General features: G+C 38.7%; 2 protein-coding genes across 4 annotated transcripts in view; both read left to right on the top strand.

Moving 5' to 3' along the window:
- Window positions 1-11,326, top strand: part of matk (megakaryocyte-associated tyrosine kinase) — a 30,802-nt gene extending 19,476 nt beyond the window's left edge. For all 3 annotated transcript variants that reach the window (XM_028816291.2, XM_028816292.2, XM_051934353.1), the window contains 11 exons: window positions 6,776-6,889; window positions 6,976-7,091; window positions 7,332-7,551; window positions 7,746-7,839; window positions 7,932-7,997; window positions 8,274-8,373; window positions 8,551-8,635; window positions 8,765-8,838; window positions 9,215-9,410; window positions 9,825-9,911; window positions 10,372-11,326. In XM_028816291.2, the coding sequence (XP_028672124.1) occupies window positions 6,776-6,889; window positions 6,976-7,091; window positions 7,332-7,551; window positions 7,746-7,839; window positions 7,932-7,997; window positions 8,274-8,373; window positions 8,551-8,635; window positions 8,765-8,838; window positions 9,215-9,410; window positions 9,825-9,911; window positions 10,372-10,563 (1,344 nt within the window). In that variant the 3' untranslated portion in view covers window positions 10,564-11,326. The remainder of the gene's footprint in view (window positions 1-6,775; window positions 6,890-6,975; window positions 7,092-7,331; window positions 7,552-7,745; window positions 7,840-7,931; window positions 7,998-8,273; window positions 8,374-8,550; window positions 8,636-8,764; window positions 8,839-9,214; window positions 9,411-9,824; window positions 9,912-10,371) is intronic.
- Window positions 11,327-11,625: 299 nt separating this feature from the next.
- Window positions 11,626-15,215, top strand: cplx4c (complexin 4c). The gene is made up of 4 exons (XM_028814692.2): window positions 11,626-11,717; window positions 13,161-13,395; window positions 14,398-14,485; window positions 14,757-15,215. The coding sequence occupies exons 2-4, from the start codon at window positions 13,229-13,231 to the stop codon at window positions 14,985-14,987; spliced, it is 486 nt and encodes a 161-aa protein (XP_028670525.1). The 5' UTR covers window positions 11,626-11,717; window positions 13,161-13,228; the 3' UTR covers window positions 14,988-15,215.
- Window positions 15,216-27,274: the final 12,059 nt, after the last annotated feature.

Genomic DNA, 27,274 nt, shown 5'->3' with positions numbered 1-27,274 from the left:
TTGGAAGTTTGGCATGTAAATCCTGTTCAAAGCAGTTTATTTGAGCTTGAATATTGCTGGAGCTTGAATACTGTATTATATTAAAAAATCTGGTAGCTTTAAGTACAGAAGCCACTAGGATTCTGACACACGATCTGATACGTTCTTACAACATTGGCTGTCCTTGTCGTGGTCTGCATATCCACAAGGACCAGAGATGTAAGAAATATTCTTTTTAGAAAAATCTTAGCTTCATTGGTAGCTTTTTAAGAAACTGCTTTTAACCATTACATACTAGATACCGATAATTAGTGCTGTGACTGCAGCAATGTTACATACCAAAGTGGTAATGAGATCAGGAAAATACAGTATGTGAAATAAAGTGATATGATTGCTTTCACACAAGGAATCTGAAATCCTGATTCACTACATGGTTTTTATTAAATTTGTCTTCAACCATTTTTGTACTGTTGAGATATAGATAACATTAAACATTTATATTTCCTGCAGTCAACATGGAATTTGTATGTTCTTTCCATGTCTGCTTGACAGAAACACAAAACAAAAATGGTAAAGCTTGTGCTATTTAAATAAACTTTGAATATGTCTGTTATTTAAATTACAATGTTGCCCTATTAGAGTAAGCCTTGGTATTTCATCTGTTTATGTTCTGCTTTATGTGTGATCATTCAAAGTTTTTTAATAAAAATATAACCTATTGATCAGTCATGTCGACCCCATGTAGAAATGAGAAAAGATTAAGAGGAAGAAGAACATGAAGCTCTTTCATCTTTCCATCTCTTATCTGAAATCACTTATCCCGTAACAGGCTTGTATGGAGACAGTCTATCCTAGGCATCACTGACTATAAAGATAGAATACAGACACCAGCTGTGGTAGGAAGACAGTTCATCACAAGTTTCCACATAGAATGTGCTCTGTGCTGTTATGGGGAAAATGTCTAGACCTTTCACAGACGTCATACCCTTGTTTTGGTATCAATTTAAAAAAATGACAATAGTATAGCGGACTAAAAATATCAAGCATGAAGCACACAAAGTGTAACTTTAAAGAAAATGACAGATAAACCAAAATGTTTGAAAGGCTCTTAGTTTCTTTTTTCAAAACCTAAGCTTTTAACGTAGACATTCTTGTCTTTCACCATCATTAGTCTCTACTTTCCACTGTGGTAAATCTTTTGATCACCGTATTTATAATGCAACTTTTTATATTGTAAGAAAGTCACATTTACAATAACAACAGCTACACCAGTTCATGTTTTTCATCTTAATCTTATGTACACTTGATTAAGATCAGTGTCTAGTATAAGAACGTGTCCTTCCTCAGAGTAAGACATGAGAAGCAGTTACGAAGCTTGCCACTCCTAGCAAGGAGTAGGATGCCACATTTGAAAATGAATGACATAACAATTTCATGGCCTCCCAAGCTGCAAGTTGACACTCTTTCTAACGTTTTGTTGTTATTTGATACGAACACTAAGGCATCACCAAAAAGATAATAATAATAGTAATAATTAATAATACAGTATTCAAAGTAGTAAGAGAGAAGACGAAGATAAACATAATAAGGTAGGATATTGCTCTAAGATACACATAATTGTTGCCACAACATCAAAAATGATACTGTAATGAACACTGAGATGGCAAGACCGAGACACACACACACTGAATGAGAGTAAAGCTTGACAATGGGCACATTTACAGTATTTAACAATGAATGACCCATAGCCATTCTTTCAGAAAAATCACCCGCTGTTATGGCCATGGAAAATGCCTTGCAAAGTTACTGAAATAGGCCACATTCTTCTTTAGTGTTCAGTTTAGTGTTCTTCTGAAGTCACATTCTATTGTTTCTCTTTCAGACTCATGTTCCGTGTACCTCATCAAGATAAACTTTTAACTTATGTGAGGCTCTATTCATCTCTCGTCCTGGAGGGCTCCGCCTAGCTTCTTGAACCTTCTCGGGCTCATAAAGAGTAATGCAAATATTCCAGGGGTTCATGGAATGCAGAACCCAGCATGCCTGTTTGACATTTTTGACAGCATGCCCATCCAGCCCCACTTATCTTTAGGGTAATATACTGGCTGTTACAGTACAATTTGCATTCATATGCACCTGTGTGTTGATGCGGTGATATTGTTTTGATATTCACATTTCCATGCTCATCCACACTTAGGGCAAAGATCTTTATACTGTATGTGTGCTGATTTGCATGAATGCAGCATTGCTTCAAAATTAGCCGACATGGATAATGGGGCATGTATAAACCTCATGTGTTGTAAGGGCATTCAAATTTTGGTGTAAAATTCAAGAAGGGGTTGGTTGCGATATATCCAAATCACAAAGGGGCATTTTCCCTATGGCAAAACAACATAACGTTACCAACACTTTCATTTCATCCGAAAGCTCATGGCTTCTCCACTTAGATTGATCAGTCATACACATTGTTACGAATATTATTCCATCTATATAAGATCTATATCTTACTGCAAGTTCATTGTTGTCTAATGCTTCCAAAACATTCAGCCTTTCACTTTCATCTGTCAGCTCCTAATGACTTTGGACAGCCCACGAGCTCTGCTGAATCCCAGTGAGGTTAGGAGTAGTTTCATAAATTAGGAAAACTGATAAAAGACTTTTACTCCTACTCTTAAGAGGAGGACTAAATTTGCATGTGTTGAGATTTTTGAGCTAGTTAGCGCTGTTTCCCTACTCTGATACATTTGATGAATATGAGTACTAGGGGAATTGTTTTGGCATATTAGTCAAGTGAGGAAGCACAAATTATACAGCACCCTAGCCCACATCCTGAAGGACTTTTCTACAGAATGATAGTAAGTAATATTACACATTGCAAGTCACAGGCAAAATATACATATTGTAAAACTGTCCCTAAAAAATTCTTCTTCCTATAAAATATATGGTATTTTATAGAAATTTCACTGTGTACTTCATTTGCTGCATATCGTTCAATCATAATGTGAAATGGAATCAAGACAATGTTATCAAGATTTGAGCAAGGGCGGCAAAATAGTTAAGTTATAGCTCCAGTGTCCTGAGTTCAAATGCCAGCCCAATTGTAGGTTCTATTGTTTGTCTTTGTGGGTTTTCTCTGGGCATTCAGGTTTCTCTCCCATATCTTATAAATGTGCAAATAGGTCTGAATGGGAATGTTAAACTGTCTGTATTAGGGGAGCAGGTGATATATTTATTCCTATATAGCCCCTGATGTTTCCTCTCATCCAAAGAAACCACTGAAGTAAAGTGTAATTTAAAATTAACTATACACTTTCGAGTACTATTTATGATTTACAATAAGTATGTTTAAAAGTTATTTGCTCTGGTTTTCCCAGTAATAGAATAATAATTCTTTATAAGATGGATTTTCATAATGCACACACACACAATTACCACTATTTAAATGGAAAACATATTTCCTGGTCCCAAAAAATTCTTCTATTCTTGTTTAACTAACAGTACATTTCTTAAAATTGACAGAATTAGCATAATAGATAGATAGATAGATAGATAGATAGATAGATAGATAGATAGATAGATAGATAGATAGATAGATAGATAGATAGATAGATAGATAGATAGATAGATAGATAGATAGATAGATAGATAGATAGATAGATACTTTATTAATCCCCAAGGGGAAATTCACATACTCCAGCAGCAGCATATTGATAAAAACAATATTAATTAAAGAGTGATAAAAACACAGTGCAAGTTAAAAAGTGCAAGGTGGAGAGTGCAAGGCAGGTATAATAGACAATAATCTTGTATAATGTTAACGTTTACCCTCCCGAGTGAAATTGAAGAGTCGCATAGTGTGGGGGAGAAACGATCTCCTCAGTCTGTCAGTGGAGCAGGACATTGACAGCAGTCTGTCGCTGAAGCTGCTCATCTGTCTGGAGATGATACTGTTCAATGGATGCAGTGGATTCTCCATGATTGACAGGAGCCTGCTCAGCGCCTGTCGCTCCGCCACAGATGTTATGATGTCATAATGATAACATTAGTAATCAGAACAAACCCTAATAAGACATTAAATACAGTTTAATAAAGCTGTTTAGTTATGCTTAATCAAATCATTCAAAAGAAATGCCCTTCAACATGTCTTGGGCTTTTCCAACTATTTGAGGAGCTATGATTTGTATTATGATTCTCATGATATCATAATAAAACATGTGAGTTACACAAGTTGCATGAACCCATAGCGAGTGAATGCACAAGTACACCTTGTTACAGCCTGTATTTGCAGCTCTATCCTGTTAGGCAAGCTGCCGCAAGAACAGTTTTGAACAGACAGTCTCGGCTATAAGAATGACTGTCTCCAATATTAACAACCTGCAACTCTGAGCTCCTCAAGTTGTAGCCTGGAACACTTGGAATGACAGTGAAAACAATTGGGTGTTAGCACCAGTGGCACATATCTCAAATTGCTCCAAACTTGATCACCATAATAAAAAAATGCTTTTTTTTTGGTTTGTAAACCATAAAAGGGTATTAAATTTCTTCATATATGCACATTTTTTGTAAATCAGATGCTTATAATTTGGAGAAAGCCTGTATATGGATCACAAAGAGTCACTCTTATAAGCATCCTTGTACAAAAGATAAACACAAAATGAGGGAAAATGCAAGGTGTCAAGAAAAGTACAAAATAATAAGAAAACAACAAAAACTGCAGCCTCTTTGGGCAAGCTGCATATGTGCTGAACATGTCTAATGGAATAGGATAACTTGTCCACTTGCCCACCCACTTCATCTTCGGTCTTTTTGTTTCTCTGTACAAAGTAGCTTCTCTTTAACTCTCTAGCTGCACATTTGTCCTGTCCAACTCCTGACTCCACAGTTTCTAAATCTGTGAGCTTAAGGCACCTTTCAACTCCACATTACACTCACTTCTGGGATCAGGGGAGATGCTGCACTTGCTCCAGCAACATCACACTAAAGCTTTCTCCAGCGACATGTATCTCCGAGTTGTTGAATAAGCCTCAAAGTTCCACATCTCCATGACTGTAACTACACTATCTGTTCTGCTAAGGGTACAGCATAATGATAAATATTCTAAATTGGGGCTGTATGCCCTTTGTCAGCCCCAATTTAGAATATTCTCTTTTTGCTAAGGGCCAATTATTCCTACCAGTAGCAGGGTCACCTCTTCTCTGATATCATGGGAAAGCACAACATGCTTCTGTCTAGTGTGTCTCTCTCACCCCCTCTCTCTGCCTGGTCTGGCACATCCTGCTTCTTGATTGGCTGGGATATACAGCATAAATATAAAGCATTATCTGTGCGTGGAAGTGCCTATTATCAGCACTGGCATAAGACACATGTTGACATTATCAGCCTGTTTTCCTGTTCATTTTTTATGTTGTTTTGCAGGGCCCTGTATACAGTTCTGTAGCCCCAACTTTAACTTGTCACTGAACATTTTATCACAATAAAACTAGCCAAAAGTAAGTTAAAAATTTAAGAAACAATCAAAAATGATATTTGATTGCAGAAATAATGAAAAAGACATCCCTGGTGAAAAAATATTCAATTACGAATTATTTATGCCAGACCACACACTTAGAAGCCTGCCTCTTGCCTTCCATAACATAAAATAATATAACATTCTCCAACTTGCTTAATCTAATTCTGGTCTGTGAGCAAGCTGGAGACTATCCTGTCAGCACTGGAGCACAGAAACACAGTTCAGGTTAACATAAACAAATAAACATTAAAAACGGAGTAATAACTGAAAATGCAGGACTAGAGTTTACACTATATTGAGTAGATTTATTCTATTGTATTTAAAGGACAAGGTTTATTAGAGATAAGCTGTAATAATCAAATAAACATGGGCATAAAATTATACATTATATTCTAATGTTTGATTTGATATTCTTTAACAATTATGATTGAAAGGTATGTTTTTAAAAGTCACTTGTCAATTTGTAACAGTGACTTTCAAGAACTTTGGTGGCTTTTCACAACGGATTCCATCAGTGAGATGAGCCTAAGTTTCACTGACTTCCTAAAAGCTCTGTAGACAAACTACAGCATGTGAAAGCTTTCAGTTCTTCTTATTTTTGTGAGAGCTTGTGTATCTCAGATTCACCATTACATATGTGGCTGACAACTCTCTAAATATGGAAAGAGGAAATAGAGATAAGGCACCTTTAAAAAAAAGTGTAGAAAGAAAAAATATGTTATTTTAAGGTCGTGTCTGAGTGCACCATGTGATGGAAAATTTAGGCAGTACAGCGAATGCAAAGAAATCTGAGGTGCTAATGTTAACAACCTGTATGGGAGTGCAAAAACTCTGACCAAGACTGTGGTACAAGTCTTGTACCATTTGTACCACAAATTAAATTCATGCCCTGTCTTGTTAAATGATTATTTTTGTACAGTCATTTCCCACAATACAGCAGTAAGGCACTCATGTCAGATAAAAGACTCTGCATACATAAATACATACACTCTCAATTCTTTTTAATACAATTCAGGGTCAAAACAGGCTGAAACCTACATGTAGAATTTCACACAGTGAACGTCAAATTGCTGATAAGATGCCTTTGCAAATGGAGAAGGATGGGCAACAAATACTTTTCAAAAGTTGTTAAAAAAAGAGACTCATACAAGAAATACTGATCTTCCCTTTAGTCTTTTAAAGGAAACATCTGCTCAATACAAAAAGCAGGTGAGGTCCACCAATCTTGTTATCAGTGCATCTTTGTTGTAGTACGCCTTATAACCTTTCTTCATGTTCTCCTTTTAGAAAAGCTGGGTTCCTGGTACTCAGTGTGTTGCTAAGAGTGACCACAGTAAGCCCAAGCCTGGTGAGTTGGCCTACCGCAAAGGTGACTTTGTGACCATTATGGAGGTCAGTCAGGTGAGCATGTTGCAATAATGATCATTTAAGGGAAAGGCATTATCTGCATTTTGTGAAAGGTAATGAAAATGTGCTTTCTGGTTCAGACTAAGGGATTCTATATAGCGCAACACAACCAGAGTGGTGAAGAAGGACTCATCTCTGCTAGCAGTGTGCGGGAGAGAGAAGCCATCCGAGTGGACCCCAATCTCAGCCTTATGCCGTAAGTAATCCAACCCATACTATTTCTTTCTTTCCTAAATTTTCTGTTCTGATAAAACTTTTTTGAGTGATCACTCAAATAGCTACTGTAAATGACCCCATCTAATATACCAGCCATGTATGACCCCCCCGTATTTCCATATTTCTACCTTCAGTGAAGCTTTTTGACCCTGCTGGCATCTCTGAGTCATGGAGAGAAGCAGTCTTCTGTCTAAACTGAGTTGTGTCAACCTTTCTGCAGGTGGTTCCATGGGAAGATCTCAGGTCCTGTGGCTGTGCAGAAGCTGCGTCCCCCTGAAGATGGTCTTTTCCTTGTGCGAGAGTCCATTCGCCACCCCGGAGACTATGTGCTGTGTGTGAGCTTTCAGAATGAGATCATCCACTACAGGGTCATGTATAAGGATAATAAGCTGACCATTGATAATGCAGAGTATTTCTACAACTTGATAGATATGATTGAGGTACTCACCCTTTGACCAATGTGCTAATTCATAAATACTGATGTTCATTTTGTCTTGCGCTGAAATGTAATGAAGCAGCAATTGGGATAATGATTCCTTTCAGTTAAATTGTGCGGAAGGATCCTGAATAAGCAGCACTGTTTCCGTGTGTGAGATGAGTTGATATTTTACTTGGGTGTCTCTTGTTTTACCAGTTCTACATGAAGAACAAGGGTTCAATTGCTACCATTTTATTAAAGCCCAAGCAAAAAGAAGGTACAAAGTCAGCTGCTGAACAGCTCTCTAAAGGTAAGTGAGTTGGAGCATACAAGTCAAATCTAAATAACCCTTTTCAGTACAGTTTGATTTTTTTTTATTCTTCTGTTCACATTTTCCCATAGCTGGCTGGCTGCTGGACATGGAGAAATTGATCTTAGGTAACAGTATCGGCGAGGGAGAGTTTGGGGGTGAGTAAGAGGGGAAGGATGGCATACTGTAACAAGATAAACCAAATAGAAAATGTGACTGGCTTGATATAAAAGGATGAACTGAACCAAGAAGAAAGACATCCACCTCCTGCATTAGATTTATGCTGACTTACCTTGGCCTGCAAAACTATCAGAACTTGCAAGCATTCAGTGCCTTGTTTTTACCAACAGGTGGTGGTGTGACCTCAATTGCTTGTTACATTCTTTAAATGGAGTACCTCTGCTCATTTTATTCTGTAATTTCTTGTCCCACAGCTGTATATGAAGGTGAATATATGGGCAAAAAGGTGGCAGTGAAAAACATCAAGTGTGATGTCACAGCCCAGGCTTTTCTAGAGGAGACTGTTGTCATGACGTAAGTACATCAAGGTTGCTGGACAGCATTCAGTTTGATTTGTTGCAGGATAGACATCATGGCAAAAGCAGAGCTCAGCTATTTGGTGCTGTGATCATTTATAGTACTGGTGGCCCTTTCAGATGTTCTTATTCAGGATTCGTATTGATACTGCTCATTTATGTATCTCTCTTACAGAAAGCTGCAGCACAAGAATCTTGTGCAGCTACTGGGGGTCATCTTGCACAATGGACTTCACATTGTCACTGAATTAATGGCCAAGGTAGGCTTCTGTACTCAAAGATAATATAGGATGAGATACTAGCAGTAGCAAGTGGGGTATGGGGTCCAACCAACTGACTTCAGATATAAACCAGTGGAAATTGACATCAAGCTGCTCTGTCTCTTTCAGGGTAACCTGGTGAACTATCTGAGATCAAGAGGGCGCTCTGTTGTGGATGTTAAGCAATTGCTGCGCTTTTCACTGTGAGAATCTTATTGTTTTTTATTAAGAGAATGTCTGTTATTTTCAAGTACCTCCACAAATTCATTCTCATTGCTTTCCATATTTAGTCTCAGCTTCCTAACAAACAGTCCTATGTCTACTGTTTTCAGTGTGACTTGTGGGTCTCTTCTGATAATTTAGATGATAGCACATTGGGATTTAGCCACTCCAGCATTGCTCTTTTAAGTATGTGTGCCAAGTCTGGACATTAGGAGATAGAAGGATGTGTTTTGACGTATTTCTGTTCGTGTACATATACTTATTTTGCACTGATATCCTGTTTATACTTGTCTTTCCATATATTTCTAATTCACTAAATGTTTTGGGCCTGCACTGCTTCTGTGTTCCAATGAATAGAGATGTTTGTGAAGGGATGGAGTATTTGGAGTCCAAAAAACTTGTGCATCGAGATTTGGCAGCTCGTAACATCTTGATCTCCAGTGAGAACACAGCCAAAATCAGTGACTTTGGATTGGCCAAGGCAGAACCTAAAAGCACAGACAATGCCAAGCTTCCTATCAAGTGGACAGCCCCAGAGGCTCTCAAGAAAGAGGTTAGTGGGCTCATAGCTTATTTGTGAGACTAAATAGGCGTGTCAAGTTTAATTGGCAACAGCGGAAGCAGAGTCTGGCCCAATTGCACTCCTGATGGATTAAGGTTTTATTCCACCTTTGAAGTGCCAAGCTATAACACCTTTTCATTTTCTTTAAGCCAGCTATTAGCTTCTCTCTTTACCCGCTCCACCCCAAACCAGAAAGCACTGGCTATCTCCATTCATGCTATGCATTTAAGCCTCTGCCTCTGTGAAGACTCCCAACATCAGGCCTGCTAAAATCAAAGGGAAGCAGACCTGCTATTAGTAATCCAATATCTGAGAATCAGCATGTCACCTGACATACACTGTATAGGGCAGTAAAATAGAAAATGTCTGAGTGGTTTCCGTTCTTTTCTTTAATTTATTTTGTAGAAATTTTCAACCCGCTCAGATGTCTGGAGCTATGGTATCCTTCTCTGGGAGATTTACTCGTATGGTAGGCAACCATATCCTAAGATGGTAAGTGTGATGACCTACTGTATATAGGCACTGGGTCACGAATAAAGATATGCTACTATTCCTGCAGCAGGAGTTTGTTGACATCATGCTGCAAGATTTTATGTCCCTTTGTGCACCCAAACTTGCAAACACTAAATTACTAGTGTTTAGCCTACAAACACTAAATTATGCCACTAAATAATGATGTTTACGGGAATATTAGAACAAATGCTGCATTTAAGGACGGTCATGCAACAGGTCATATTATCTCACAGGTTAGCCAGCCACACACTGTGGTCTGCTTATTGGTGTTAAATACAATCTTAGCAAAAACATTTTGCATCTTGCCATGAGTATGCTCCATGTTTGTATTCAGTTGGAGGGTTTGTTTTAAGGCCAAGTGACACCTTCTCATCATTAGATTGTCTTCTTAATAACATTCAGTTTCTACATGCAACTTAGTCATGTCTTCTTCTTACAGGCTCTGAAAGATGTTAAGGAGAAAGTTGAGCAGGGTTACCGTATGGAAGCTCCGGATGACTGCCCCCCTGTAATCTATACTCTGATGAGGTCCTGCTGGGAGTCCGACCCAAGTAAACGACCATCCTTCCGGAAGTTGCGTGAAAAACTTGAGAAGGAACACCGTGACTGCAAATCAACCTCAGGTTCATGACGCAGGCCACTGCAGATAGCATTATGGCCACAAACTAAGTTTCTACTATTAATTGAGTTGGAAAGTTCTGCTTCTAGACTATGTGACTTTGTATTTTGAAAAAAGAAGAGTGAACAGTATACACTACTCTGCTGACTTTCCAATTTAATATTAAAGCCTCCTACAATACTGAAGTCTGATCAGTTGAGATACACCCAATGGATCCAGCACACGTTTCTGATCATCTACTACAAAGGTGACCAGCTTCAAAATGTTATGTCACCACTGCAGTCAAAAATGCTTCAGAGAAAACATTGTCAGTGGCCAGAACGTCAGCAGAACATTTTTCACCCACTAGTTAAAAATGTTTCAAAGAAGACATTGTCACTGGACAGAAGGCCAGCAGAACATACTTCACTGACTTCAGTTGGCCTTGTTTGGACCATAAAGGTACTGCAAGTCATAAACAGAGTTGTTTTATCTGATGGCCACACTTCCCTGAACTCATGATGCATGTGCCCTGGACCAAATACATCCACCACCAGAATCAGTAGTAATAGAAAAGAGAGTGTCCACTTTCAGTTGACCAGATGTGAACAATCCTCTTTGTAACTTCTTTTACTGTTCACTTACCCATGTGACACAATAGATTTGCATTGTTGAAAACACATATGCTGTCCAAATCTGAATTTACCAAACCCCTGTCTTAGCTACCACTTACCTCAGAATGGTTGACTGAAACAGAGGAAGGAAATTAAAGGTTTGCACTTTGAAACCTGTACTGTTTTATTTACTTCAGCTAGTGGAAAGAGTTTTAACTTGTTTGTTTCTTACTTTAACATTTTTGGATATGATATTCCCTGTAAATGAAATATGTTGGTTCATATTTTGGTGCTTTGCAAAAGTACACGGGTATTTTACCAAAATGAGGAAGGAAATTTTATAATGCTTAACATTAATTATGCTGACCAAAAACACAAAAAATACTGTGATTCTTAGTCTGCTAACATATCAAAGCAAAAATAAATAGTGTATGAATTTACAGGATATTAAGCAGCGGGAGCTGTGGCCAATATGATAGAAAAATCAAACAGTCCTGATGTCCTCTTCATTTGCTTTGTAGACTGGAGTGGGCATTTACAAGCTGCCACCTAATGACTTATAGAAGACCAAAAGTGAATTAAACAAAGGTGTTTTATTAAATAAATATCTAATATAGTACTATAAGGAGAGAATAAGGAAGAACTCTAACTATCAAACAGAAAAGGAAAAACAATAAACCCACTGGCTGTTCTGGCACTTTTTAATGCCCTTGATCCCTCCGTATCAGATAAGGTGCTTGTGGAACTTAAACCACAAAAACACTAAAACATACCTCTTTCTCACCTCCTGTCTATATTCTGGCTTCTCTTTCTGTATCCATTTAAACCCTTTTTTGTCTTTCCTCCCAACTCCCAGCCCAACGTTCCTTCATCTGTAAGGGATTTTTAATCCCCCAGCCCTTGACTACTTTTGGCGTTATTTCCAGGTCTGAGGCTGGGCTCTTTTTGTGTCAAGGACAGCAGACTAGAGCCAACTGGCTCCTTGTGTCCCTGTAATCCCAACATAATATTGGCCTTAAAGGAAAACTCCACCCATAAATTACACATACTGTATATATTTTTTTGCCTGTTGCTTACCTTATGTCATTTGTAGTGAGATGGGGTAGGGAGTAAATAGAAGACGTTTTGGAAGCTTCCACGGAAATCAAAGATGAATCAAGTGAAAATGTCTCTGTTCAGTGACTATCCTGCAGATTAGAGATTAAAAGAAATATTCTCAGCCATCACTACAATCAGGAGAGGTAAACAAAAGAAGGACATTCCTTCTAAAGGATTACCACACTGGCGATCTTCTATAACAATATGAGGATGCTATCCTGTAATAAATGAGATTTCACATTCCAGCCCTTACCCAAACCTTGTCCAAAGATTGATTTCAGTTGGAATGCATGTTCTAACAAAAAAAAAATTCCATATGAGAGTCAATGTATTCTATACAATTCTATCTTGTGAACTCAAAAGTGTCAAAGTAGATTGGCTTGTAGTCTTTGAGGCTGATGAGTGGCTATTCTCTCTGCAGACAAATACATTCTCATAGGGGAGTTGCTGATACAATTTTCATGTGCATCTCAATTCAATTACTATTTTAACGCCTGCATTAACATTCAACTTTCCAACATTCAGTGCCCCTGCCTTTGTGGAAGGGTGAGGCCGGGGTATATAACTGAACCTCATATAGCACACCTGCCTCTAGCCTAGTCTCTCCTCTATGTGGCAGATAACCCAGGTCTATTAGCTCCTTTAACCAAGGTGAAACTGGCCAGCTGACAAGAGCTGCTTCTAATGACTTAAGCTTCTTACATGCTTTCAGTTTTTTTTTTCTCTCATTTGGAGTAACGCCATCCACCCAGTATTATCAGCATTGAAACGGTGAGTGCTGAAGTGCAACTGTCTTCCCAGTGCTACTGAATTTTGCAAAAATTGCAACTTTCTAGTCAATGCTGTAGAACTCTAAACAGTAGACAAAAACTAAACAGGGACTAGCCAGCTTTCACTTGATTCATCTTTCATTTCCAGGAAAAGTTTCCACTTCTTCTCTTTACTCCCCACCCCCACCCCCTCAAACTACTCAACCACAGACAAGAATGTCATTCCTACTGAAGACTTTGGTTGGGGGCCAAATGAAGAACCTGAGTGGTGGAGGGAGTGAGGAAGAAAAGAAGGAGGAAGGAGATGGGAAGGAGACGGCTGCATCCAAAGGGATGACTCGTGAGGAGTTTGAGGAATATCAGAGGCAGCTGGTGGAGGAAAAGTGAGTACTGACAGGGAAGGGGATGGGGTTTAGTTTCATTTTGAGAGAAGAATCTCACCTGAGAATGTATATGTGAGACTTGAGCTTTCATAGTGGACATAGCAATCAGTTCACTATTACCTCAGAGTCTGCAATTATAGCTCTTTGTGAATGCATGTACATGGATGATTACATTTTCTTTTGCTCTAGTGCATGGAATAGTGAGGTATGTCTAGGGATATACCTAAAAATGAGTATGAAACACAGGTGGCACAGTGGTTTCTACTGCCAAAGATGTGCATGTCAGGTTAATTGGCAATTCTTAGTTAGCTCTGTGTGTGTGTGCGTGGGTGAGTAGTGTATGAGTGAACCCTGCAATTGACTGTCACCCTTTACAGGGTTGGTTCCTTCCAAGTACTTAATGCTACTACGATAGCCTCCGGCCCTACTTGAATTTTACTGGATTAAGTAGGTTTGGGAATGTTACAACTGTGTCATTGTTGTGGTGTTTTGCAATTTCTTCCTTAATCTGACCTCAAACAGAGAGCCACTGGCCACATAGCTTTATAGTACAAGCTTACTGCAATCAAGCAAATTTTGTTTTGTTTAGCACCCTTAGCAACAAGTGACATCCCAAGATAGATAGATAGATAGATAGATAGATAGATAGATAGATAGATAGATAGATAGATAGATAGATAGATAGATAGATAGATAGATACTTTATTAATCCCGATGGGAAATTCACAAGATGTTTTACTCAGTGAGAAAGGTAAAACAGAAGAGAAAACAATTCAAACTACTTTGAATCAGTAATTGTGATAAGTAGTGCTAGTGTTCAGAGACATGAAGGAAGTTGAGATGTTATTGTCTTTTGCCAATTTGAAAGAAGAGACATCACCTTAGTTAATGTCCAGACCAAAGTCCATAGTCTGGGAGGTCCACAAAGTGCCTCACTATATGAATGAGTATCTGCAGAAATCACAGGTGTTCACATCGTTCAGTCTGCTGCTTTTTTAACAGGATTGAAAGAGACAAGGCATTTGCACAGAAGAAGGCTGAGAGGGCCAGCTTACGGGTTCTCATGAGAGGCAAATATCGGCTACCGCAGGTTGGTATCACCTACACCAACAACAAATGAATAAATAAACAGCTTTGCTGGGGACTGAGGTGGGCCACTAACACATGTTCAGTTAGTGCAGAAGAACTTTTAAAATGCTATTGTGTTCATTTAAAAATGGAACTAGGCATAAAGGAAGCTGTAGGATGGGATCTAAAGAAGTTACCATTGTCACGTAAATGAAGCAGCCATAAAAAGGGAATATGTGCCTATTTGCTACCTGTCCCCAGATTCCTGATTCCAGCTGCCCTTCTTCCCACAGAGTGAGCATGATGAAGCACAGATCCAGATGGCTGGTGGGGATGTTGATCTCCCTGAAGACCTTGCGAAGATGGTGGAGCAGGATGAAGAGGAAGAAGAGGCCAGTGACAGCTTTTTTGGAAAGATACAGAATATGGACCTGGACCTGGACTTAGAGGTCATCAAGACTAAGGCTCAGACAACCATAACTGAGATGAAACAGGCTGCTGAGGAAAAATGTGCCCTAATGTAATGGGTGTCTTAAGTGCACTATTCTCAAAAATAGAACTATCCTAACAACTGGTCATCTTTATTAGGGCCAACATGTGCTGTGCCTATCCGATGCAGATAACAAAAGAATTTTGGGGCCCTCTATGGGACCTGCTCCTCATTCTGTATATACACCTTTCTTTGTGCACATGTTCACACATGTGTGCCTGCATGACTGAGATGAGATTTAAAAATTAAAAAATAGCAAGCTTGCTTTTTATTTACTATAAGTTGCTGATTGAGAATGCCAATGATTTTTATCAGGTCTTGGGCACTCAACCTGTGCCTAGGAGCAGGAGCAGCGCTAGCTTTGTTGCAGATTGCAGAGTGGTGGGGTGTAGTAATCCGCTTTGAAGGTTTGCACGAGTCATACATGGATGTCATATCGACAATCAACTGTTTCCTCAAGAGGGGATTGGAATGCGTCAAAATGCATCCTCCTAGTTTACCTAGATGGTAGAGCTGGGCCTAGTCTATGATTCCTTCTTATTTAAAAGTATTACCTCACATTAAGATCACAAGGAAGAAATCAGGCCATTTCTATTGTCAGTATATGAGTTTTCCTAACAAATTATCACTCAATAAAGTTAATACATAGGGAGAGGAAAAGCATTAGGGTTTGCTCATGACTGTGCAAATTCTGCCATGACAGATGCAGCACACAGATAAGAACAACATAAGTAGGCCCCAGTATAAGCCAAGAAAGTCTGTGAGGATAAAGGAAGTATTAGGCCTTGAAGCATTCAACACTGCCCTCTAGTAGTCACATGGTAGAAATACAGTTGCAGCCTGTCCAGCTGGGTCACTAGGTCACAGTGCTTAAGAATTTATGCCCATCTGTGGCATTGCAGGATGGGTCTGTTTATCACCCTATATGATCTTGCAATGATACTTTGTGCCCTTAGCACCAGTGAGCTGGTGAGCCAAACTACTAAACTACAGATTTATGGAACTGGAGACTATCAACGTGATGGTCTAGGACATGCTGTCCAACTCATGGTCAAAGAAAGGCAGTGGCACACAATATGCCTTATAGAAATGAACAAATCATAGACCAGCATGTTTTATATTCTCATTTTAGGTCTGTCCAGGTAACAAACAGGGCTTGGAAACACAGCTAAGCAGGTAAAGCAGCTCACTCCAGGGGGCTCAGCGTGAGAGGGGCAGCAGATTTGATTGGCATGTATGCTAACTAATCAGAGGATTAAGGGCCTAAGTACGTCAGTGTTTCCTGGAGCTTGGGTTAAGAGTATCGGATTAAGTGATAAGGAAGCAAGGTAGGGACGAAGAGATCTTGTGTCAAAAATAAGTAACTGGAAAGAGGTGAACTGCCTGTCATTGTTGTTTTGGCATTCTTTTAGTAGCAGTAGTATGTTCAGTTTTCTTGACAATTACATAGTTTTATATTTTAATCCATATAATATGCCTCTCCTTACAAAATATAATACTTGAATCTACACAGAACACATCTCAAATGGATTTGATAAAGACTTGTGGGGGGAATGGGGATAAGCCCCTCAAAGCTGCAGATTCTTGTCCCACTTCTGCAACACTCTCAATGAACAGGATTAGCTGCTATTTATACATGTTAGAAACACCTGCTGTTGAAGGCACAGCAGTGTAAATGAGTGCCAACTCTCTCTCACTACAGAAGTTTACTTTGTAACCCCAACTGTTCCTCCCACTGAGACTCAGCAACTCAGGTACTGGATGCCACTCCTACCTGAGACCCACAAGGATAAAACTAGTTTGCAAAAACTGGTGGATCCTCCAATTACTATCTCCATTCAGTTCTGCTAAGGACAGATTCTTTTAATGGCAGACTCAAATTGGGTACCAGCACATTTTCTCAATTACACTTTTTTTATGTATTTCTTATGATTTTACTTGAGCACCCATGCTTTATTTTAGTGCCTGTACTCATTTACTGAATGCTTCTATTCTAACCACCTGGAGCTTCATATAATGCCATCTTTATTTTTTATACTGTAATACTGTTTTCAAATGACTCTATTATAATGTTTAAAAGACTACAATTTGGGCGGAGTGGTGGCTCTGAGGCTAAGGATCTGCGTTGGTATCCCGAAGGTTGCCGTTTCGAATCCCCATCACTGCCAAAAGAGATCCTACTCTGCTGGGCCCTTGAGCAAGGCCCTTAACCTCCAAATGCTCCAGGGGCGCTGTACATGTAATTACATAAATGTAATGAATTATTATTATTACAATAGCCGACCCTGCACTCTGACCCCAAGGGGTATGCGAAAACTAACAAATTCCTAACACGAGAAATTGTATAAGGCGAAATAAAGAACAAAAAAAAAATAATATATATATATATATATATATATATATATATATATATATATATATATATATAAAGCTACAATACAAGGCAAATGACAGGAAAATGATAATGAGATAATCAAACAAATCTAAAATATACTGAAGTCAAATCACAATATGAAATACAACACTGGGAAATCCTCACCAAATGAAAGGACCCACAAATCAAATTAACATAAGTACAATATAAGTACAATATATAATATAAGTAACATACTGTAAGTATTATTAAATGTGCTTAACCCAATTAAGAGTCACAGGGGTCCAGAAGCATCAGGCAGAAAGAAACAACAACCTTGAATATGGTGCCAGTTCTTCACAGGGCACAAACACACACAAGGTCAATTTAGAATCACCAGTCAGCATAACATCCAAGGTTGTAAAGACACATGGAGCTAATGGGGGATTCTTTTGTCTGTTGTCCTTGGTTCCAATATAGGCTAGTCTCTGACCTGGAAACGACCTGAAAAGTGGTTATAGGCTGGGGCTGAAAAGGCCCTTCAACATATTAGAAATGGATTTAACACTGAAGCCATGAAGAACTTCTTTATGCAAAGAGTTGTGGGAATCTGGAACAAACTACCAAGATTTATAACTGAAACATAAATCTTAGCATCCATTAAGAAGGATCTAGATAAAATATGGGAACAACTTAGCTAAACAAAATGCTTGATGGACTGAGTGGTCTCTTCTTGTTGGTAAAATGTATTATGTTCTAACATTTAAGAAAGTAGGACATCTGAGGAAATCCCACAAAGCCAAAGGGAGAATGTGTAAACTTCGTTTAGAGAACAAGCTGGCACAGTGGTTGAACCCAGTTCAATTACTGCTCACTATGACTTCATGTGACAAATAGTGCTGAAATGATCACACATTCACAACTCAATACTGACTTAGTGAAGTGTATTGTTGGGATTTATTTAATGGGAAATCTGAATACCTTTATGGAGTGTCCTGACAAGAGTGGCAGTTCCAAGAACTTTTTTTAATCTCCCTAGGTGTGTATACAGACACACACATATAGTGAATGGCCACTTCATTAGCTATACCTACCTAATAGCAGGATTGTCTACTGTATGACTTGAGAAACGTCCAAATTTGCCAGGACAATGGCCCCATAGCAAACACCAAACCCCACTACAGCCCCCAAAATATACAGAGAGTGTGCCTCAGGTGATTACCATACTGACTGCAGTGTGACAACGTGGCCTACAATTGCTGAAAATGAGCTATGAAAATGAGCTGTTACTGGATTGCATACATAATATTCTCAAAACTGTTTAATGTACTTGATGGTCACAGGGACAACAGCCTATAAAACAGCTTCATGAATAAAACAGGAAACAGAACTGGATTGGGCTGCAGTTAGTTGTAGGACCCATTCACTCACATTTCTGCCCTCACACAGGGTAAATTTAGGATAGCCAATTGACCTAAGTCACATCTATTGGATGAGGGATAAAAACTCAAAGCAGGCATGGGGAGACAATTCAAACTCCACATATACATCAAAAAGGAGAATTTGAACCCAGGATGATAGATCTGTGAGGCAGCTGTGCTAATCATTGTGCCACCATAGAGATAGATCTTTTCTCTGGAAGGTTGTTTCCATCTTGTCCCAAAAAGGATACAGTGGACTAAGAAAATAAGCAAGGAGTGCACTGCATTAAGTTGACTTCAGTGTCATGTTCCTAAAACTATATGGCATATTAGTACTATCGTCTTGTTAAAGCCAGATTGCCAAAGGATGCACTAGTGCTATAAAAAGGGGTACCTGATTGCAAACAATGTTCATTTACCCAATTGCACTCAGACATCAGTCTGCTCATATCAGGAGAAATAATACCCACCACACAAGCAGACTCCATAAAATAACACCATTAGCACCAGCTTTCATTGCTGACAGCTAGAAGGATAGACTATTGCTGTTTTTAATGATATCCTGATTCTCTCATCTGCATTAATAAGCAAGAAGAAGGAATCAGCAGCTTCATTTATTTTCTAGTCCTCTAGTGTTCCTGATCTTCAGACTACTCCAACTGCATCTTTTTCTTATTAACTGAGAGATGTAATTTGTCAAATGCCAAACCCCACCTCAAATGACTTGCAACATCAGGACACAATACACTTTCTTTAAATTTCTTACAAGTTGCCTGTACTCAAGGTAAGAGACATGCTCTGGACCACTCAATGAATTAGGGATGGGCTTTGATCTTCCTGCCTTGTGGTTTAAAGTCAGTAGTCACTACACCTTAAGGCTGCAATTTGTTTCTTTTAACACCACTGTTGTACTCTACTATTCATTTACTGACACTGCACAAGCTGTGCCATTTTCATAAGCAGGCTTCTTATGCATTTGCTAGATATTTTCTGGAAGGTTCACCCTGTAGAGGTTTGCTGAGAAATAAGCAAGAATACCTGAACAAGCAGTCACAGACAATTGGGAACAGTACTAAAAGTGTATGGGTGGGCTAAGGACTAACATCTGGGTTCCCTACAAAATACCCCAAAGGCCCAAAAAAAAAACCCCTGCAATATGGCTTGCATTATCTGTTGGCAAAAAGGGTTTTGTCTGCCAAACTGATGTCCATGGGTCTCTGGGTTTTCTTGTCCCAAATAGTAACAGACTCTTTTTCTGATGGTTATCGGAATACATGGCTCCAAGCAGCTACTTGCTCATGATAGCAGCCACCTTCATTGCTTATCCTGGTATACATAGGAGCACAAGCAAAATGGGTTGTTGAGATCATTAGTGTGATCCTAAAGTAAAGACTAGAGTTCTGTAGTGCTCTTGTACATAACAAGAAACAAGGAGTCATGGCCATCCACTGCAGCCAAGGAGATCAGCAGTTTTAAAGGCTTTTAATTCACTGAAAGTTGCCTTCTGAGGACAAAAGGGTGGGTCTGCCCATGTGCAAAAGTTATTGAATTTAAAGCTATCCTACAGAGGTTCATTTAGGCAGCTTACCATAAAAGCCCACCCTAAGTGGGTTGTGGCCATAGAAGAGTGGCAGAACAACAGGTGACTGTAACCATTATCAGTTGTAGCCAGAACCTCCATGTTAGTGTCATGGTAAGTTTGGTCATTCACAACTGACCTTGGGATAACTGAGACATTCATCATACCCCAGGTGATGGAGCTACCCATTAAGGACAGCACTGCATCACCTTGGATAACAGAAGGTTCAACAAAACATGTCCCAAACAAATGATGCCCCACAAAAAACTGAATGATAAGTGCTTGACCTGATTAAAGAAAGGTGGATACATAGCATGAGAGCTAAAGCAATACATCACTAACATAGCAGGTCTGAACTAAACCAGACTTGCAGATGAAGGGCCAGTTTTAAAGCCCAAAGGCAACCATAAATTCGTCTGAATAAGGCAACAGGCAAAGATTGGAATTGGGGTGATGGGTTTGCTATCAAAACATCACTTATGCTTTAAGTGCCTGACTTTCTATCATGTACAAATGTTTAAACACCCTTTCCCACTTAACCACTCTTTACATGTCAGTTATCGGTGTCGGAAATGATTCAGGTGTGAAATGATTATGCCACACCTTCTGATCAATGGTCAACTATTGATGTGGTTTTGTGAAAAACACAACTTGAATGTTAGACTGACCACAGGTTAGAAAGGTCGATCATTAGGTTAAACATCATCCAAGTGTATTACAAGAAACCTGAAACTATCAAACATCCACTTAACCATGAAAACCTGAAGCACACTCATCACAACTGACCTTGGCAACTAATACAAATTCCATGGATGTTTGCCTGGTAACACAACAGGATTCACAATTGCATTTCTTGGACCAAACGTTATGTGAATGTTACCAAGATTTTGAATAATAGGTGTGACACATTCATTTCATTGCTGAATGATCTATCCTCTACTTCAAAACTTGACTGTATTAAATACCTCCAATGTCAAGTACACACCATGCTGTGTGTGTAGAACGCAGAATGAGTGGTGTGAGAAAAAGGCAGGGGAGGTCCAGCATTATATTGACGCAAGTAACAGAAGCAGGTTTTTCAATGCCATCAAAACTGTATATGGACCACCAAAGCCAAACAACACTTTACTTGTGTTTGCAGATGGTGATGAGGAAAGGGCGGGATTAGAAAGAGATTGTTGGTGCCCTTTAGTAACCTAATCAACAGACCCTCCACAGTAGACAGTGCTTTAAAAAGGGGGGCATGGAGGTACAGGTAAGACATACTTGTGCTATACATTGGTATAACCGGATAATATTCTTCCATATCCCTTTGTACTTCTTATTTCTATCAGATATACTAAACTGTTGTTCAATAGACAATTACTGACAGGACACAATTCCCATATGTACTGTACAATGTTTGGTAAATATTTATACATATGAATGGTGTATGGTTATATCAGAAAGAGGTATATACACCCACCCAAATATTTCCTAAATGGCTCTTTCTGGGAGGAGTTCCAGATATACACACACTTTATAACTTTCTAACTGCCATGATTGATTTGTGTCTGTTCAGTATCGTATTAAGATAAAAGATAGTTCAGCTTCAATACAATAAACATCATTCCCATAATTTCAATGATAAAATATCATATCTATCTCAGCAGCTACCTCAAAAAGCTTTGTCTTTTGTGATTCCCCTAATCTGTTGTTAACAGTGTCCACAAACACATGGTGGAAAACATGACCATACTCTGTATGCTAGCACATTTAGGTGATTCAATTTGTTTGAAACTGTATACAGCAAATAGAAAATTACTCCGGCACTTGTAATGGACATATGCACATTCACATTATAAATCTGAAATGTACAACACAATAATTTAAACTCTCACACCAGACAATGGGAAGCAAATTAAACACTGACAGTGTGTGAAGAGTTGCTCAAATCAATCCCTTAATGACTCTGATTAATCCCCCAAACATCATTAATTTGGTCTCCATGAGCCTGACCTCAGCTTGCTGTCATAAAACCACACTAGAAAGGTTGAGACCTGACATGCTTGGGGACTGCTACCATAACAACTCTCTGGTAAAGAAAATCAATGTTTGTGAAGCTGTTATACTACCAAAAACAGGAGGGAAGCTCCTGAGCCACAAGTCCTGAGAAGAAACTGGTCAGGGTGGCATCACGTGGGCCCACTCCCCCTGGTCTGGTAAGCTGACACAGCGCCTTCATAGTTAGCTGCTTTGACTCTAATAGGATCGGAGGCTTAAACTGTCATCTGATAAAACTAAGTGGCTTGAGGGCTGCACTGCACCTTATTAACCAATTTGTACTCAATTAGGATAATAAGGAAACTAGCAAAAGAGTATAGTCTTAAACTGACTCTGAGCTCTACCCTCTATTTGGAGCACCAAGTGAAACCCACTAGCATTACATTCCCAGGAGGCAATTATATTAATTTATTAAGTTGCTGCTTCACTTAAACAGTTTAGGGTTTGTAATTTGTTGACATTTTAAAGCCACTAATCTTTGTACCAAGCTGTAAGGGTACAATGATTTGCCTGGCAGTCTCTGGATTGAGTGATGTGCCATGACACTAGTTCTACCTCTTTGCGACAATTTGATGATAGGTCCTCATCGTTTGCAAGATAACAAGCATGTCTAAACCATTCCACTGAGCAGTCAAAACAGGCCAGTACATCGAAAGGTGAACAGGGTAGACCCATCTCGCATTATCAATTTAGGTTAATACCATTACTTTCCACAGCAGACGGGCTTGATTTGGGAGACTGAGTAATCCCTCAGTGCTGATCAGGACTTTAGAGTTAACATTTTTGAAATTTGACTGTAATTTTTCATTGCTACAAATCACTAAATTGAATTCTGCAAGCTAAAATATAGAGTCCAAAATAACATGAGGGAATACAAGGTGCCAAAGCAAAAGGCACAATGAGCTGATTTATTGCACTTACAATTTGAGTGGAGGATACTGTACTGTTTACTTTTCCTTTAATTCTACAAGAAAGCCACTTCTCCAGTAGCTGCTACAGAGGTGGCCATCACGCTTCAGTCCTCCTTAAGCCACCCCAAATTGCTCCTAATGCAGGTGTGCCTCAAAAAAAATCCTAGTTAATTTTGTGGCAATATCATAACTGGAGACCTAGATCATTTTCCTAAACAACACACAATACCACCAGCATGTCACAGAAAGCGACAGTTTCTTGCAATCTGGATGGACAGCAGGGTACATTGCACACCTCTCAAGGTCAGGAAGCATGACTTAGTTACTAATGCAGTGGACTGTAAACCTGAAGATTGGTGGTTCTACCTCACTTCTGGCTCACTATGTAACCATAATGTTGATACTTCACAAGCACCAAGATACCTGAGTGAATCTGGAGGCCTAATTCCAGATGTTTTCCATTACAAGTAAGAAGAGACCAGAGATTAAGAGAGAAATACTTGCTTAATAAAGAAACATATGGAGGAATGCAAACAATGCTATTCTCCCTTTGTAGTGATATATACACCTTTGCTTCAGTTTTTACAATTTTTTCTCAGTATTGCTTTATTTGGCACACATTTCTTCCTGTTTATTTGACCTTTGCTTACATAGGTTCTTGATACCGATCAATCTTTTCAAGTCATACTGAAAACTGTCATGAAATTAAACTGCAACCCAGTATTCAGTTTCTCACAAATAGAAAGAATTCACACAGCTGTAACTTTCAAGTTTCAAAACTGCACAGATGTTTTGAGGAATCTCTGGAGGGAAGGCAGTGGAATTAAATAAGAATGGCTCGTGGTGCTAGTGGAAAAGTGGCATAACCTACCAGCTTTCACACTGCAGACACAGAGAAACAATTTTACCACTGGTATTTAAAAAAGGATTTAGAAAAAAGTACCAACCAAATAAGGTAAGGTAAATATAAAAAACAAAAATGACTAAGGTTACATTTGCGATGCCTCATCAGCCACTATAGTGATTTTTGTCATATGCAACACAGTTCTGATTTTTTCACTTCTTTGTAAGTAGCAAAATGACACATGGAATCTGATCCTTTCCAAGTTTTCAGATTATAATGCATCTGTAAACTTTCTTCAGATTATGGAAGTCAAACTGACTTATTTCAGAAATTCTCTTTGTGCAGTGATTCTGATTAGCATCTTCATCTTGATGGTTGATGAACAGTGACAAATGATTGAAAATACATATAACTAAAAAATGAATTTTTCCGAAGTTACAATGAAGCTGTCTGTTTCATTGTGCCTTGGGAAGCTGTGTCTCTATACAAAAAATAGATGTGTGTTAGAGAAATAAAAATGTACTTGAAGAAAGGGCTAGTTAAGGACTGCAGGTTAACTGCTTGAAACACCAAAAAAGCTGCAAAAAAGTTAGTCTAACGTGCAAGAAAAATGCTTTGTTGTTATCAGTTTTGTTTACATACTGTAGATCTTTATGATGGACTATTGATATAAATATGATACGAAGTCTAGGTTCTCATTCATTTGCATCTGACTATCATTTCAGAATGTTACCTGCGTCACTGAAGAGATCAGCTATTGCCACATGCAAATATAAGAATAAACAGACAAAATGTCAGATCAACAACAGCATACTGGAATTATGGTTTTTGCCCTAATTTTCAAACATAGCGTATAATCTGATATGTTGAAGAAGAACAGGACTTAAAAGTTTGTTGAGGGAATACACAAAACATAGGATGATATTCAGCTTCATTAGAAGCCTAGCAAAGGAAATTAACCCCTGTAAAAATGCATTTTTGAACGCCCCCCCAAGCCCCCCTCCACATAAAGCAGTGATTATAGGCACAAAAAAACTGAAAGGGTGACTTTGAGAGGCAGACAGATGAACTGACTGGCAGATGATTTAAGATAATTGATAGAAATCCAAGAGAGAAAACAAGAATAGCAGAATATCCAGATCAGGCTAGGTCACACCACCAGGCAGAATGCTGTTGGGGTAGACAGCACTCCATGGGAACAGTGACTCTTTTTCCTGCTTCCACAGCCACAGAGAGCTTCTTAAAATTATCTTTAGACTCCAGTGAGGTCAGAGGAAATCTGCAGGAGGTATTTAGCCTCTTTAAAGGTAAAGTTCATCTCACTGACACTTAGCTCTCTTAGCACAGTCAAGACCTTGCAGTGCTGAGCTCACATTAAAGGCAGTGGTACTCATTTTAAGACAATAACATGATGGAAGGTCAGAATGCCACTTCTTTTGACTTGAACGTTTATTAGTTAGAGCCTAAAAAATAAACAGAAAAATATTTCACAAAAAAATCTTAAAACTTAACTCCTCTTAAGCATTGCCTTGGCAAATCTTAAGGTACCATTCTGAACCACAAGTATTGGGGATAAGTAGTACTAATCACTGTGCCTGTATTCCTTTTATGTTCAGCTTGTTAGACAACATAAATGACAGGACAGGTGTCAAACAGGGAGAGGCCAGATAGTCATTGTCATTGGTGCAGAATAATCTGAAGTCAATGCAGCAAGCAGGTGGCAATGGAAAATGTACATAGGTTTTAACAGACAACTCAAATTTAACATTAAGGATATAGATTACTATCAATCCATCCATCCTTTCTGTGAACTAGATAATGTCAGAGTCGCTGGGGGTCAGAGTATGTAAAAAACTATGAACAGGGCTGCCGACAATCGTGCACTTACCCACACAATGCCATTTCAAACTCGCAAGCAAAGCAAAATTATTATTAAACTGCAGCCGCTGCAATCACAGACTGCAGCAGTGTCCGTCTGTCGCCTTCAGTCTGTAACCAGATTAAAATAATCCTCAGTCATGCTCTATATTACATTATGTCATGAGGTGCCATGTTTTTCAGGAACAATCAGAATGCACCTGCCCCCTTAGGAATGAGCATGACATTAACCATGCTTTGTTCACAGATAGTTGACACCTTTCCGACTATAACATTTTTGAAGTGAACCCAACTATAAGGATAATGCAAAAAATTGGAAGAATCAAAAATCACTTTGATATGGCACTATTCATAGTGTGCATTGTAACAAGGTGTTAACAAAGCAAAAAATAACAATTAAAATTACAAGAAATTGCATCCTCCAGAAAATGACTAGTGCAAAACACTGAAATAATAATGAAAAAAAAATCTGGAAAAATAAATTAGTAACCAAATATACATTGATTTCAACATTTTTTAACTGACAACCAAAATCACCATACAGAGAATGAAATAAAGGGATGGGGCTCAAAAAACAATTTAAATATTATGGCCAATGGAATTTCAGGGCCAGACCAAAGGTAAAAGTTCCAGATAGGTCATTGTTTGAGGATTCCTAATTTCTCCCTTACGATTATGTAGCAAAGACAGTGATTTATAACGCGTCACAACATTCTAATTTAGTAGAAGGTTTTGTTATGGGCAATTAATAAGAATAACTCCATACCTGTTCTCAAAATTTAGAATTCAAAATGTAGATTCTACAGATCTCACGTTGGGCTGTAATAATAATACTTTTTATTTACATAGTGCCTTTCCCATTCTCAAGGGTGATGGTAAGGGAAGGGGTATAGTAACTCAAGGTGATTGTGGCTATCTGGGATCCACTAGATATTTACATTTTTTATTTGGCTGACACCAATATCCAAGGTGACTTACAACATTTATGATACAATTGGTTACATTTCTTTTGCTTTTCCAATTGGAGTATAGGCAGGTGAAGTGACTTGCTCAGGGTCACACAGTGTCAGTAGTGGGATTTGAACCCACAACCTCAAGGTTTGATGTCCAAAGCCTTAAACACTAAAGCACAATGCCACCACCACCACATTTATTGTCCAGGGACATCTGTATTTCATACTTCTGTGAAACACTACTGTGTACATGAATATGATATCAAACTACCATAACAAAGAGACCTTGACAGTCCCATTTTCTTCATTATATTTTCAGAATGGTTGGACATATAGTGT

The sequence above is a fragment of the Erpetoichthys calabaricus genome, chromosome 12, assembly GCF_900747795.2.
Source record: "Erpetoichthys calabaricus chromosome 12, fErpCal1.3, whole genome shotgun sequence".
Taxonomy (NCBI): Eukaryota; Metazoa; Chordata; class Cladistia; order Polypteriformes; family Polypteridae; genus Erpetoichthys; species Erpetoichthys calabaricus.
The sequence above is the reverse complement of the archived record's forward strand: the minus strand, read 5'-3'. Positions and strand labels throughout refer to the sequence as shown.

Excerpts from the sequence above, each read along its gene's own strand:
- cplx4c (XM_028814692.2), top strand. The coding sequence starts at position 13,229 with ATGTCATTCCTACTGAAGACTTTGGTTGGGGGCCAAATGAAGAACCTG. Across the intron at positions 13,396-14,397 it reads AGGCAGCTGGTGGAGGAAAA|GATTGAAAGAGACAAGGCAT; the intron begins GTGAGTACTGAC and ends CTTTTTTAACAG. Across the intron at positions 14,486-14,756 it reads GCAAATATCGGCTACCGCAG|AGTGAGCATGATGAAGCACA; the intron begins GTTGGTATCACC and ends TTCTTCCCACAG.